The sequence below is a fragment of the Caretta caretta genome, chromosome 3 (assembly GCF_965140235.1).
Source record: "Caretta caretta isolate rCarCar2 chromosome 3, rCarCar1.hap1, whole genome shotgun sequence".
In the NCBI taxonomy this organism is placed as follows: domain Eukaryota; kingdom Metazoa; phylum Chordata; order Testudines; family Cheloniidae; genus Caretta; species Caretta caretta.
In genome coordinates, this window is record NC_134208.1 from 32225782 (window position 1) to 32241958 (window position 16177).

Genomic DNA, 16177 nt, shown 5'->3' on the forward strand with positions numbered 1-16177 from the left:
AGTTGTCTTTCCAATCGTACGAGCCAGAAAATTACCTTTTTAAAAAGAAAGCTTATATAATAGCTAATGATACTTCTTCAAGAAAACTAAGTACTCTCTCTGAGTGGATCTTTCAAGCCCTGCCTATCAGAACTTTTATTTAAAAAACCTCATTTCAATTCATAAGAATTCTGCCTGAAAACAGAAGTTGATTTCAGGCTGCTATAATTTATTTGTCACAATACAAGACAGCTGTGTATATCAAGTCTTAAATTTAAATAAAAGTTTATCATCATGCTAATGAACTTGCTAAAGGCCACAAAAGATTCTTGATTTGCAGATATTTGTACCTATGTGATCAAATGTTGTACTAGACATGATGGAATGTTCAGATGTCTATGCTGCTCTGGGACAACCACTATTCTAATAATTATAAGATATTGTTGTGAGCCGTTCGGACAAAAGACTAAAGATTTACAAACTGGAGCAGGGTAGTTCCTTACTTATGTTTACATGCACAAGGTTTCTTCCACTTCAAACAAAGGTGAAACTCAAAAGTTAGAAACTCCTTTGTTAAAAAATGCTTCTAGAATACAAATACTCTTTAAAAACTACTCCCCATATTCTTATGCAAAATATCACTCAGGCCTATGTAAAAACCTTACTTTACCTTTTAATCTTACAGTTATTAAAGATGAACAAGCATAACCACGACAGCATTAATAACCAAACTCTCAAAAAGGAAGAAAAATACTTCGCCCAATAGTCCATGAATGTACCTAGCAGGGTAACTCCCTTCAATAATACAAATCCTCCGATTTAGACCAGTAAAGCATTCTGGTCCATAAGAATATAGGATAACATTTTCAAAAGTGCCTAAATGACTTAGAACGCAAGTTCCATTTTCAGAAGTGCCTAAGTCCCATTGAAACTCAGTGAGACTTAGGCTCTTATGCAACTAACACACTTTTGAAAATGTTACCCATAAGCAAGAATGGCACAGGAGTCCAAGCCTCTCGCCAGCTCTCTTCAGCTTACTAAAGAGGAAGCAGGTCCAATTCATAGAAGATTCATTAAAGAGAGATGGGTGAGTTTGACAGGAGGGAGGGAGGGACTGCTGATCAGCCTGTGCACACTATCAATATGTGCCCTAATTAGTTCACTTTGAGTTTTGCCGCAAGTCATCTGTTTGCTATGTGTATTTCAGACTTATTTTTTCTGTTGTAACAGCAGTCATTGGTAATTACTGTTCTCTAATAATAACTGTAATAGACGGAGTCATGGGTTCATATGTTTAGCACAGGACTGAGTTGTAACATTCCAGAGATCAACAAGAGTATAAATATGCCTTTAAAAATAAGGTTAGATAAACACACAGCTGCATAGATTGTTGGAATAAATAAAATGAGCCATTTAGCAACTGCATTCAGGCCAAGTAGGTATTTATACCCACAGTCTAGTGAACACATATGCTATTGTCCCTATATCCATGATTCAAAGCACAGCATCCCAACTGGTTAAAAAAAATGTTATCAAAATGACATGAATGACAGCCAATTGTACTAATTCACACCTTCATTTAGAATATGAAAGCCTCTCCCCTTCTGTTACTTTAGAATCACTTGATATAACAAACTTCTAGCCTTCAAAATAATTAAGCAATCAATGGATGGACACAACAGACAAGAAGATCTAAAGTGTTTAACAACCATAATGGAGCTGGCTGAAAGAAAGGTTTATAGCAGGAAAAGGATATTCTACACAGCAATATGGCTATTATACCTAATGCCACATAATAAGGACAAAACCTTATCAGGATCCAATGAAGACTTGCAGCAAATGGCCTATGAACCCCAATCTATTGCAAAGGACTCCATCACTGAAGACAGTCAAGGAGAAACTGAAGGGAAGGAAGTAGCATTTATACTTTGCAGGAGCTGGCACACAACAGTCAGTAAGGGGCCTGGTTCATTCTTTATGACATTAATGTTGCTGTCAAAGGTCAAAAAAATCACAAGCACTAGAGAAGTTTCATCTCTCCTGCACCAAGGAGATAAGACCCAAGAATAAGAATTCTGCACAGACAGTATTCCCAACAGAAGTGATATTCCAGTGAAGGAGACATTTGTTTCAGAATGACAGGGCAAGAACTATTCAGCTAATCCAACAATCTGATTGCCGAGACATTCCTTAAAGGTGACCAGCAAAGGAAAACAATAGGCTTATACCCTTTTCCCTTTCTTTATGATGTATAAAGGTGGTGTGAAAAGTTTTGGTTTAGGGTTGTTTTTTAAATTTATTTTTAACTTTGGAAATATAGGTCCTATTTAAGCTGGAAGACTATACAATGACTGGAAAACTAATGAAATGGTGATACTGGAAGAGCTAAACTAATGAAAGTTTAGCTACCAAATTTCTAGTCAGGATTTCTAGTCAGAAACTTCTAAGGTAAAACATAGCAGGGAGAAAGAAAGAAAAAAAAAGAAAAAAGAATTTAAAAAGTTACCTAACTTAACAAAAGTTTTTCAACAAAATAACGAGGAATCCTTGTGGCACCTTAGAGACTAACACATTTATTTGGGCATAAACTTTCATGGGTTAGAACCCACTTCATCAGATGCATGGAGTGGAAAATACAGTAGCAGGTATATTTATACATAGTACATGAAAAGATGGGAATTGCCTTACCAGGTGGGAGGTCAGTCTAACGAGACAATTCAATTAACCGTAGAATATCAAGGGAGGAAAAATCACTTTTGTAGTGGTAATGACGGTGGCCCATTTCAAACAGTTGACAAGAAGGTGTGAGTAACAGTAGGGGGAAACTAGTATGGTAAAATTAGGTTTTGAAATGACTCATCCACTCCCAGTCTTTATTCAGGCTTAATTTGATGGTGTCAAGTTTGCAAATTAATTCCAGTTCTGTAGTTTCACATTGTAGTCTGTTTCTGAAGTTTTTTTGTTGAAGCATTGCCACTTTTAAGTCTGTTATTGAGTGACCAGGGAAGTTGAAGTGTTCTCCGATTGGTTTTTGAATGTTGTAAATCCTGATGATATCAGATTTGTGTCCATTAATTCTTTTGCATAGAGACTGTCCGGTTTAGCCAATGCACATGGCAAATGGGCACTGCTGGCACATGATAGCATATATCACATTGGTAGATGTGCAGGTGAACAAACCCCTGCTGGTGTGGCTGATGTGAATAGGCCCTATGATGGTGTCCCCTGAATAGATATGTGGACAGAGTTGGCGCCAGGGTTTGTTGCAGGGTTTGGTTCCTGGGTTAGTGTTTTTGTTGTGTGGTGTGTAGTTCCTGATGAGTATTTGCTTTAGGTTGGGTGACTGACTTTAAGTGAGGACTGGCCTGTCTCCCAAGATCTGTGAGATTAAGGGTTTCTCCTTCAGGATAGGTTGTAGATCCTTGATGACGCACTACAGAGGTTTTAGTTGGGGGCTGAAGGTGACGTTCTGTTACTTTCTTTGTTGAGGTGACGTTCTGTTACTAGTGGCGTTCTGTTACTTTCTTTGTTGAGCCTGTCCTGTAGTAGGTGACTTCTGGGTACTCTTCTGGCTCTGTCAGTCTGTTTCTTCACTTCACCAGGTGGGTATTGTAGTTGTAAGAATGCTTAATAGAGATCCTGCAAGTATTTGTTTCTGTCTGAGGGACTGGAGCAAATGCGGTTGTATCTTAGAGCTTGGCTGTAGACAACGGACCGTGTGATGTGGTCTGGATGAAAGCTGGAGGCATGCAGGTAAATATAGCGGTCAGTAGGTTTCTGGTATAGGGTGGTGTTTATGGGACCATCGCTTATAAGCACTGTAGTGTCTAGGAACTGGATCTCTTGTGTGGACTGGTCCAGGCTGAGGTTGATGGTGGGGTGGAAACTGTTGAAATCCTGGTGGAATTCCTCAAGGGCCTCCTTCCTATGGGTCCAGATGATGAAGATGTCATCAATGTAGCACAAGCAGAGTAAGGGTGTTAGGGGATGAGAGCTGAGGAAGCATTGTTCTAAGTCACGCATAAAAATGTTGGCATACTGTGGGGGCCATGCGGGTACTCATAGCAGTGCCGCTGATTTGAAGGTATACATTGTCCCCAAATGTGAAATAGTTATGGGTGAGGACAAAGTCACAAAGTTCAGCCACCAGGTTTGCTGTGACATTATTGAGGATACTGTTCCTGACGGCTTGTAGTCCATCTTTGTGTGGAATGTTGGTGTAGAGGGCTTCTACATCCATAGTGGCCAGGATGGTGTTTTCTGAAAGATCATCAAAAGGATTGTAGTTTCCTTAGGAAATCAGTGGTGTCTCGAAGATAGCTGGAAGTGCTGGTAGCATAGGGCCTAAGGAGGAGTCCACATAGCCAGACAATCCTGCTATCAGGGTGCCAGTGCCTGAGATGATGGGGCGTCCAGGATTCCCAGGTTTACGGATTTTGGGTAGCAGATAGAATAATCCTGGATGGGGCTCTAGAGGTGTTCAGTGTAGATTTGTTCCTGTCCATCTTTAGGGAGTTTCTTGAGCAGATGATGTAGTTTCTTTTGGTAATCCTCAGTGGGCTCAGAGGGTAATGGCCTGTAGAATGTGGTCACAGGCTGAAATTGTGGAAAAGCAGCATCACTTGCCCCATAACCTCGGCCGTGCAGAACACAATGCCATCCACAGCCTCAGAAACTCCTCTGACATCATAATAAAAAAGGATAACAAAGGAGGTGCTGTAGTTGTCATGAATAGGTCGGAATATGAACGAGAGGCTGCTAGACAACTCTCTGACCCCACATTCTACAGGCCACCCTCAATGACTTCTTGTCAACTGTTTGAAATGGGCCACACTCATTACCACTACAAAAGTGATTTTTCCTCCCCTGATATTCTACAGTTAATTTAATTGTCTTGTTAGACTGACCCCACACCTGGTAAGGTAACTCCCATCTTTTCATGTACTCTGTATAAATATACCTGCTACTGTATTTTCCACTCCATGCATCTGATGAAGTGGGTTCTAGACCACGAAAGCTTATGCCCAAATAAATGAGTTAGCCTCTAAGGTGCCACAAAGACTCCTCATTGTTTTTGCTGATACAGACTAACACGGCTACCACTCTGAAACCCAAAAGCCTTTCAGGCCTTCTTTATACAGCATAAAGAAGCAAAAGAGGGCATAAACCCATTTTTAAAAAATCCTTTGCAGATCACCTTTAATAGTTCTTAATTAATTTTTTTTTTAAATAAAATGAGGGTGGGCCACTCTTTTCAATGTTGTGGGTTGGATGCTAATTTTGGGGCAACTGCATGGGCCACATACAGAAATATAATTCCAGTTTCTAGAATCAGATCATTTATTTAGGTTTCAGATTTAGCCATTAAGACATTAATGGTGTTAAGTAGTAATAAAATTAAATACATGTCAGAGAATAGCTCACTCTTAGCGAAAACATTGAGGAAAATGTTTTTCTTGCACTAATGTCTCAATGTCAAGTCAGAAACAGCAGCAGAGGAAGTCGCTCTCCAGCTTGTTGCAGAGTTTTGATTTGACATTTCATTATTGAGAATGCCCTTTTGCAGATGTATGTGCTTCCAAACATTGAACACAACTTCAACACAAAGTCTAATTTTAACAGATTTTCCACCAAGTGCCTCGTGGTATATGATGCAGTGAAGAGTAAGTAAGACATTCAACTCCATTTTGTCTCAGCAAACCTACTAATCCACCTTTACTGATGGTCACTGCTTTGGCTCCATCTGTGACTATGCACAAGGACACTTGGGAACTGCCAATTTTCTCACAGCAGAAGCAAGTGCATTGTAAATATCCACCCCCTTTCTACTACACTTGAGTCAAACTAGTTCCAGTATCTTCTCATGCACAGAGAAATCCTCATCAATAGTTCAGATGAAAATTAATAGTGGGCTGAGGTCACTGGCATCAATGCTTCATCTAGAGCTAAGTACGTATATTTTGCAGCAACTGTCTTGAGTTTTGAGGACATATTATCGTTCAGGTCATTTATCCTCCTTGCTACAGTTTGGTGAGACAACAACACGCAAAATCCTTTCTATTTTTCCATCCTCAAATGCACGAGCCATCTGGATTGCACACCCTTTTTTAACCACATCACCATCCCTAAAAGGCTTTTTACATCTTACTAGCTCGAGGCAGACCTCATAAAATGTAGTCAGACTTGCAAGTCATGCAGTTGAAGATTTCATCAATGTGTGTCTCTGCTTTGAAGTTTTTTTTTTCCTCCAAGGCCTTAATAGGAGTGATACATGACTCTTCAGGGTACCTCTCGTATTTGGCTTTGTACAGCATGCTGTGATGTTGGCTGATATACTCCTTCCACACAACTATCACTAGCAAGTACACAAGGCACTGTGGTTATCCATTACTTTCAATGAACAAGTCATCATGTTGTTTCATCCACTTGGTGTGAAATGCTTTATTCTCTGCATCAACTCTTCTTTTCTTAATTGCAGCAATTGCCAGGGTGCCACCAGAGCTCTTTCAAATGGTTTGCACACCCCTCCCACTCCTGACTCAAGATGTGTGTCAGGGTGTTCTATGGCTGTGGGCACCTGAATCTAGCCATAGCTCAGGCAGGAGCAAAAACTCCACGTAGCCTGTGAGAGCATCCTAGCATCACCAGCCCTTGGCAGAGAAGGCCCTGTCTGTCCTTTCAAGGTTACACACACACACACACACACACCCTCCCTCCCCTTCCTATTCTCTCTCCCATTTCACCTTGCACATGACCTCTCAGGCTGGACAAACTTATGCTCAATGAGAGAGCTGGGAATTACTCAGGGCACATCAGGATCAGTCTGTTATGTAGCTCATTCAGCTGTTTCATTTGTGTCCATTGGGAAGGAAGAAACTCAAGAATATGGCAGCTGCAGTAGAGAGAAAAACCAAGCAGTCCACCACTGAGTGCTGTCAGATACACAGGACCCAGGGCTTTAAGTGTGGGGATTGGAGGAAGAGCAGAGTGCAGGGCTGGTTATGGTTGTTCTGGTTAATAAAGACTACTCCACCCCACACTGATTGCAAGAGATGGCACTGACCTTCAATGGCCTGCTACATTCCCTCTCTTGCAGTGACATGCTTGCACATGCCTGAGACCCACTCTACAAAATGGCATCCTCCATGCAGCATGACCTCACACTTATGGGCTGTGATGCGCAGAGGACACCATTTTGTAGAGCAGGTCTCAGGCATATGCAACATTTCACTGCAATGCTCTACATCTGTCACACATTCTAGGCAGCTGCTGCTGGGGGCTGCCAGACACATTTTGGGGGCTAGACTGAATAATCCCACAAGGCTGAATCCAGCTCACACGCTGCCATCTGGACCATCCATATAAGTGACTATGGCACTTTTGAAAATGTTACTCTAAGTGGCTTGAGAGCCTAAGTCTCATTTTCTAATGTGACAGATACTTTAGGAGCTTCAGTCCCAATAACTCCTAAGGGTCAGATTTGAAAAGGCATTTAGGCATCTAAAGCTGCAGATCAGAACTTAGAGGAATTTTCAAAAGCACATGGGTGCTTAACTCCCATTGAAATCAATGGATGCTAGGCACCTAGGTGCTTCTGAAACCAATGGATGTTTGGACTTGTTTTGAAAAATCTCATTAGGCAACAATCTGCATTTTTTAGCATCTAAATACCCTTAACATTTTGGCCCCAAGTTCCATTTTGAAATGAGACTTAGTCACTTCCCTTAGTCACTCAGATACTTCTGAAAATTTTACCCTAAAACCATCAATAACACCAGCTCAGAATATGGAAAGGAAAATATGCATTTTATGGAGAGGATTCAGAGCTAAGGCCCCAATCCTGCAAAAACCAATGGACATGCTTAACTTAATGCACAGGATTAATCACACTGAAGTGAAGCCCATGCGTAACTCTTTGCAAGACCAGAGCCACTGACCTCAGACATTTCACACATATGTGAAGATTCTATAATGAATCACTATCTTTTGAAAGCACCTTTCCTATCTTTGATGTTGGCTTCTGCTATGCGTCACATAAATACAAAAACTCTTGATTTACTGAAACAAATTGTATTGTATTCTGCACTAGCTGACTATCACTAAAATGCCAGCTTTGGGAAGAGGAGGAGTCACCACATGCCTCAATTTCCCTCCTTTACAACACAAAGGCACCATCTGATCATGACAGACTAAACTGTTTTGTAATTAAAACCAACAGGAAAAAGGCAGACAAACTATAATTCAGGAAATTATCTAGAAACAAAACCACTGATTTTCATTAAGAAATTTCATTTGCATTATTCTGCACCCTTACCTATAGAAACACTGTAACATTTTATCTAAAGCATACAAATATTTTTAAAAGATACGTTTGTAAAGTTAAATGTATAGTATCAGGCACAAACCTGCAGCTTTTCATCCACATCATCATCACTTTCATCCAGATCTTCATGGAGTAACCGCCATTCATATTCTACATGAACATGAGAATTAAATCTTCCAGATAATGCTTGAGTAAGCTAAGGAAACACAGTAGTCTGTTAGTAACAGTGCCATGTGCAGTAGTTATGAACAGTTAAAATATAACTTCCTTGAACAGACGTAAAAATCAGTATTTTTTTTCTTTTAAAGTGCAAATTATGTCTTTTAAAACAGAGAGTTTAGTGCTTCAGAAAGTTATTGGACAGGCAAGTCTGAAGACTAAAATCTTCTGTTTATCCACAGAGCAAATAAACCAGATGCAGCTTGGCCTTGCACTACCCAACAATGCTCCTTAATCATGTGTTGGAGTGAGAGGGTAACTCAGGTCTTATTTGCTTCAATTACTGGCTTCTCGGTTGAGACTGCCAAACAAAGAAGTTAACTATTATGGCAGTTTTTGATAGGTGGACACCAGTCAAGGAGATACTGGATTGATTTCATCAATTCATTTCTTACAGGACACTGAACAGATGCTGATGGTATTTCTGTGCTGCAAATACTCACTGAATACCCACTATGAACTACTAAATGTTCAGAAATAATTCTATTTATAAAAACAAAATGATAATGGAAGATGCAAAACTTACCAATTCTTCACAGTGTGTATGTTTTAAACGTTTAGCTATATCAAGCGGCGTCTCTCCAGCTTCATTGGCTACAATTCAGTGAGAAGAGAAAGTCACACTGCTATGTGTAATAGGTGACATGAGCACATTATTAAACATGAGGTAAACCTATAGTTATGTGATCACAGAATCATAGAAACGTAGGGCTGGAAGGGACCTCGAGGCAGGACCAAGTATACCTAGAATATCTCTGGCAGATGGTTTGTCTAACCTAGTCTTAAAAACCTCCAGTGATGGGGACTCCACAACCTCCCTGGAAGCCTATTCCAGTAATGTATTTAACAATCTTTATCATTAGAAAGATTTTCGTAGTATCTAACCTAAATCTTCCTTGATGCAGAGTAAGACCATTACGGCTTATCCTACCTTCAATGAAATGGACAGCAATTGATCTCTGTCCTCTCCATAATTGCCCTTAACATATTTGAACAGTATTATGAGGTCTCCCCCTCAGTCTTCTTTCCTCAAGGCTAACCATTTCCCAGTGTTTTTAACCTTTCCTCATAGGTCAGGTTTTCTAAACCTTTTATTGCTCTCCTCTGAACTCGCTCTAGTTTGTCCACATCTTTCTTAAAGTGTGGCACCCAGAACTGGACACAGTACTCCAGCTGCAGCCTCACTAGTGCCAAGCAGAGTAGGAAAATAAGCTCCTATATCTTACGTATGATGCTCCTGTTAATTGATCCCAGAACGATATTAGATTTTTTCACAAGAAATGAACCGAACTAAGTTGAGTAAGTGAGCCAAACTAAGTTATTCTAAAGCTGATCTTCTTCCCTCATGTTAAGTTCACCATCGCAGCATTTAGCTTGCTGCTGCTCATTGTGATAACTTACTGTGCTTCATATAGTAAGTTATTACAGCTCCCAGAAAACCCCACTATGTAGCCTGCTTACAGGCCAATTAAACAAAGAGATTTTTAGCTATATAGTGTGGTTTCAAAAATAGTTTAAAAACACTAGTTTATGCCCTTTGTTTCAGGGAGGATAAATTTTTTTAAATTAAAAATTGGATTTTTAAATTCAAATTGTATTTTTTAGTTCTGGTATTTAAATTATAATAAATGTACAGTAAACTTGTTTAAAATGAAATCTGCATTTTATACAAAATATGTTAAGGCCTAAATTTATTATAATTTAGTTATAAATGTGAAATGTGGTTTGATACAAGAAGTTTATGTATACAAAACATTTAAGGTTGTTTTAATACAAATATATTTTATATGCTTTTTTGTGTGTTTAATTAAATTCCAGTTACCATCCAAATGCAGCTTGACACCCATCATGAGCAAAAAGTTCATCTAGTAAATAAGCGATATTTCATTCACCATTTTCTAACATACTAAAAATGTACATTTAATAAGAATCTGAAATATTAAGCTATTATGACACAGAGGCCCAGTGATGGTTCACTACTCTGTCAACAGCTCGTCAGGCCTGACATACTCACTACACTTAACACATACTAAAAGGTAGCATGTAAGACATCGTTGGAAAACTAATAATTCACTCATCATTAATATTCCTGTATAATGTATGTATGGGGTGTGTTCAAAGAGTTATGGATAATGTGTCTGACAATCAGTGCATAAGCCCAGTCTGCCCTAGACAATGGAATGTGTATTTGTTTGGCTGGCCAGCCTGGTCAGCAGGCAGAGACAAGGAAGGTGCATTTACATAAAAAGTAAATAAAACTATCACGCTAAACCAGCGAGGTTATCCTGAGAGTGAACTCAACAGACAGAGAATTAACATGGCTCCTGCACCTCAGAAAGACACAGGAGACTAAATTCCCAGGAGGCCTTCCTGACTTGTAAGACAAAGAAAATTCCTTTGGGAATATAAGGGGGAGAGAGAGAGACTCCATCTTTATCCTACACCTAAGAAGACAAAGGAACCAAGCATTTTGTGCTCTGAATTGAGGCCTGGCCACTGGGTCTGGTCAGCCATGCTAGACAAAGAATGGTGAGAAAACTACATTGGGCAAAATCTATATTGTGTTAAGTTAGGTTTTAGCCATTAGAAAATGTATTTTTATTTTGGTTTGTTTGTAATCTGTTCAATCCTTTCTACTCGGCATCTCTTAACTTATTGTCCTTTTATTAATACTCTTGTTTTATTTTTACTATAATCCAATTCAGTGCTGTGTTTGAATAAAAAGGATTGTTGAAGTTAAAGTAATACGCTGTACTTTTGTCTCTTTAAAGGCGCAACAAACCTTATTACTTCCCTCAGTGTTCCAGGAGAGGGCTGGATACTTCATGACAGATGGTTTTGGGGAAATTTGGGACTGGCGTGCGTTGTGGTCACCCTGCAAGTATTACTACCAAGGCTGGTGGAGACCAGGGTAGAGCTGGAGTGTTTTAGAAAGGCTGCTGGGATTAGACCACTGAATCAAGGCTGCTCAGGACACAGACACTTAGAGAACTACATGCTTGTCGACTGGATGCTGGTGTCTGGGCTGTGAGCCGCAGCAGAGCATTTTAGGCACCCAGGGTTACAGGGCAGGTGGCAACACAACCTCTCACTGGTCTGGGTTGAACCTCAAAATGTTATAGCTGTACAATTGCTTAAATAAATATATATAGTTATAGTGTACCATCCTAGGTAGCAAAAAGGTGTACCAAAATTAGAGTAAAGGCTCTATTTAGTTGCAAAACAACATGTTTTAACGGTTATATCAGCCAGTGAGAATGCATCTTTCTTTAGATAATAATGGAAATAGAAATGGGAAAATTGATTAAAATCGATGCTCTACCTCAAGTATTTCCACTTGATGATTTAAATTGCTAATTTTAATCAATTCACCCTGCTTTGTTTAAACTTGAATTTAAAAAAAATATCAATATTTTAAACATTTCTTAAAAAATTGAGATATTATACAGTGGAACACGTTACACAACGGAAGGGGGAAATGCACACACATTACTAATCTTCGTTTATCATTGCTACACTTTTCTCAGACACCATTTGCAACGGTAGCAAATATTAAAATGAAGTACACATTATCCTTTTACCTATTTCAATAGAAGCCTTCCCTCTCAGCAGCAGTTTGAGGCACTCAACATTGTCAGTCCAACAGCAGTAATGCAAAGCTGTGCTACCCTTATATGTTTGCTTGTCAAGGTTGCCACTGTTGGGGGAAAAAGTTGGTTCAAATTAATTTCCTAGCCACATGCTAATAAAGTTCTCTTCCCACAAACACTTGGGGAACTAGATTTTCAAAAGACAGAATTAAAGTTTTTGCATCAAATTCACCCCCACTGTAACTCCATGTGGAGTACTATTTCATAGAGCTCAAACAGTTGCATTTTAATAATTAATTATACACTTACCTATTCTGCACTAAAAAGTCAACTATGTGAAGGGAAGTTCGATCAACTGATCTAACTGCAAGGTGAAGTGCTGTTTCGTCTTGCTCCTAAATTTAAAAAAACAAATGTTTCTTTTGACTATCTGCTAAGAATATTTAGAGAAAATGTCTCACATTTTACACTGTACACATTTTACACAGTAACAGTGCAACTCCTGAATATGATTTCTGCCTGCCTCATAAAGAAAAAAATAAATCACATTTTCCCTACAAGTCTGAACGTAATACTCTTCTCCGGACCTTTACAGTTTAGAATATCTCAGAAAATATTGGGCTCAATTCTCCTTTCACACCAGTTTTACACTGATGTAACTCCATAAGCATCAACAGAATTAGTCTTGGTTTATGCCTGGATCAGTGAGTTGGAAATCTGAACCATTGTCTCTAATTCCTGGTCTTGCTTACGAGTGCTTTTTTCTACAGCAAACTTTACAAGCAGTCCAAAATAGTACAAAGAATCCTTTTTCTTACATGTCTGGCTGATGCATCTTGCTCACATGCTCAGTGTTAAACTGACTGCCGAATTTTGGGCCAGGAAGGAATTTTCCCAAAGGTCACATTGACAGGGACCTTGGGAGGTTTTTTGCCTTCCTAGGCAGCCTGGATCACTTGCTAGGATCATCTGGGCATACCCCATCTAATCAATTCTCTGCCATTGCAGAAACCTTGGGCATTAGTAGCATCTTGGTCTCTCCTGTTCTCTGGCCATGACACATAACAGTTTAGTCTCCTGAAGACTGAAATGCTTTAGTCCAACTAAACTTACTGAGCTTAATAAAAAGAGTTATTGGAGTGAAATTTAATGCTCTGTGATATACAGAGGGTCAGACTAGATGATCTAATGGTACATTCTGGCATTCAAATTAAATCTATTAAAAGAATCTAAAATCAAGTGAAAATGGCAAAAGGCAGCATTTACTACTTCTGGCCTTCATACCACTGTGTATGTGTTTCTTTTAACTCTATAACCAGGCTTAGTTACACTACTCCAAGCTGCCAACTCCATAAACCTAAAAGAGTTAATGTACATACAGGAGAGCCAACCTGCCGTGGGAAAATCCAGCTGTAGTTTTAAAAGCTATGGCCCCCGTTCATCCACCCTCTCTTCAGCAAGGCACTTAAAGTCTCATTGAAGTTACTGGGACTTAAGAATGTGCATAAATGCTTTGCTGAATTGAGTCCTAAAGGGTGAATTAATTCTGGATATGGGCTTTTACAAAGGGGGATACTTGCTGTGTTTAATATCCAGAAAGGCTGTCCAGCTAACTGTTCAGATTTAAAACTTAACTAAAACAAAACTAAGAACACAAACAAACAAAAGTCCCTCACAGCTGTATAAAATACTTGGAGAGTTCTTTCTAGTAACAATAAAGGAATCTATTTTTGAGCCTGAAGTCTAGTTATCTCTTTCTTCTTATCAAACTGGAAAGCTCTGATTTAAACCCCCACCCCGCAACCAGAATTACAAATGTGTTTTGAGAAAAGCTTGAAGTTATCAAGCACAAAAAATGAGTTGTTTTTTTTTTTTTTAATGTTCCAATTCTTCTATGTGGCTTTTCAGTCAATTAATGTTGCTTTTAGCAACATTAGCACTACAGGCTACTTTCTGAACAGTCCAATTATCAGATCTCTTCCTAAGAAGATTACAAGAACAACAAATGTGGAAGACCAAATAATCCCAGAAAAACTGATTTTCAATTCTAATAATGAAACTCTACTAGCACGTCAGTCAGATGAATCCAAATGTTAAATTTTCAATATCCTTACACATGCTATATTGAAAGATATTCGTGTGTAGAAACTCCCCCTCCCGCCCCGCAAAAGACAAATAAAACTGGTTAAAATAAAACAGAAAACAGACTTGAGTTGTTTTTAAATAGTGTATTTTAAATCATGAAAATAAATTAAGAATGATTTCAATTTTGGTTAAATTCATTTGCTCTCTTCTTTTGCTATTACAAAACATCTTACAACAACAAGGACTTATGTGAGTTACTCAAAAATTATTTGTTGTCACTTTCGTTAATAAAAACATGCTGCATCTCTTACTAAAATGCTGGATAGGAAAATTTGCCACTCTTACATGTCCATTGGCAAGTGGAATTTTTTCAGTCAGATCCACACCATCAGCATATACTTGAACCAATCCAAAAATGTCTCTTGCTTTGACTGCTTCGCAGAGACTATGCAGTTTAGCTGCATTGTCAACATGTTTCTTCCTTGAATATTTTCTCTCAATATACTTGGCCGTAATATAATCTTTTCTTGCATTCCTGAAATTGAATATAATTTACTTTTAAAACTTTTAACAGGATCTCTACAGACACACATACATAAACAGGCAAAAATATTTTAAACACAATCTCTACTCTGGGGAAGGGTTGTTTCACATACATTGTGATACTTCCCTATTCTCACATACATATATATGACATGCAGTTTGTTTTATACGTCCAGTGTAAAATACAAATACAGTAGAACCTCAAAGATACGACCACCAGACTGACCGGTCAACCGGACACCATGTGAAACCGGAAGTAACCAATCAGGTAGCAGCAAAGACACCCCCCCCCTTGCAAAAAGCAAATATGATACTGTTCCTGTATTGCATCTTAAAGGTAGGCACATCTGGGCTGCCTGTCCCCACCCCAACAGCAGGGCAGCCCCTTACCGTTAGCTAGGGGGTGCAGAGCAGGAGACTGGGAGGGGGATGTGCTTTTACCCCCGGGAGGGGGACACACTATTTTCTCTCACACACACACACACACACCCCTCTGCCGGGAAGGGGACAAGTTTGCAAACTCATGCCAGTGCTGAGTAGGATGCTCAGCTGCTGCTGAAGCCTGGCCTGGAGTGTCAGCTGCTGGAGCCTGAACTGAGCTTTGTTCAGAGTTATGAATATTTCAGAGTTACAGACAACCTCCATTCCCGAAGAGTCCGTAACTCTGAGGTTCTACTGTATTAAAGCTATGATGAACTGAACATCTAATATCCTCAGTGATATAGAAAAACACTGACATTTGGCAACAATTTTGTCTCTTCTAAAACCCTGATGTGAAACTGCACTCATGATTATACCAGATTTATGCTTGAGAGTCACCTCAAAGCTTCATATTTTGGTTTGCTGACACTAACACTATGTAACATGCACCAAGCTAGCTTGTTTATACTAGTTGCTCGTGCAGGGGTACAAGAAACCTTCCTTACACCCCTGCACATACTACCCAGACCTTGGATCCAGATTCATAACAGTAAGCAGGTTCTGTATGCCCTCTACTTCCCTTATCCAGAACATATAGGCAGGGAATGGGTGGCGCCTTGGAGCTATTGGTATGCATGCTGACCAATATTGTCACACTGGTTACTTGTACTTCCCTAACTGTCACTTCTTGTCTTATACTTAGATTGTAAGCAGGGACCATCTTTTTGTTCTAGGTTTGTACGGAGCTTATGAACTAAACTAGTTACCTGTGTATACATAGGAAATAAGTAATTCTACTTCAAAGATACTGTTCTTCACCCAAGGAACTCTTGCTGTCAAGAGACTATCATAGCTTGCCAGAAAACTATAAAAACAACTCTTGGGACCCGATCCTTTCAACTCAGATCTGCTTAAGCTTTATCAGGGGAAGTTTGAGCCGAAAGACAGAGGTCTCCAGCTCCATTCTGGATCACCTTGATACTGCACGTTGGACTGAACCTATGGACTGATTCTGAAA

The 16177-nt window shown here is 39.3% G+C and overlaps 1 protein-coding gene across 2 annotated transcripts in view; it reads right to left on the reverse strand.

The window, feature by feature from the left end:
- Nucleotides 1-16177, reverse strand: part of ASAP2 (ArfGAP with SH3 domain, ankyrin repeat and PH domain 2) — a 168895-nt gene that overhangs the window by 25161 nt on the left and 127557 nt on the right. For both annotated transcript variants that reach the window (XM_048845460.2, XM_048845461.2), the window contains exons 17-21: nt 14542-14731; nt 12421-12506; nt 12103-12218; nt 9048-9115; nt 8385-8498 (exon numbers count right to left, since the gene is read on the reverse strand). In XM_048845460.2, coding sequence (XP_048701417.1) covers nt 8385-8498; nt 9048-9115; nt 12103-12218; nt 12421-12506; nt 14542-14731 — 574 coding nt within the window. The remainder of the gene's footprint in view (nt 1-8384; nt 8499-9047; nt 9116-12102; nt 12219-12420; nt 12507-14541; nt 14732-16177) is intronic.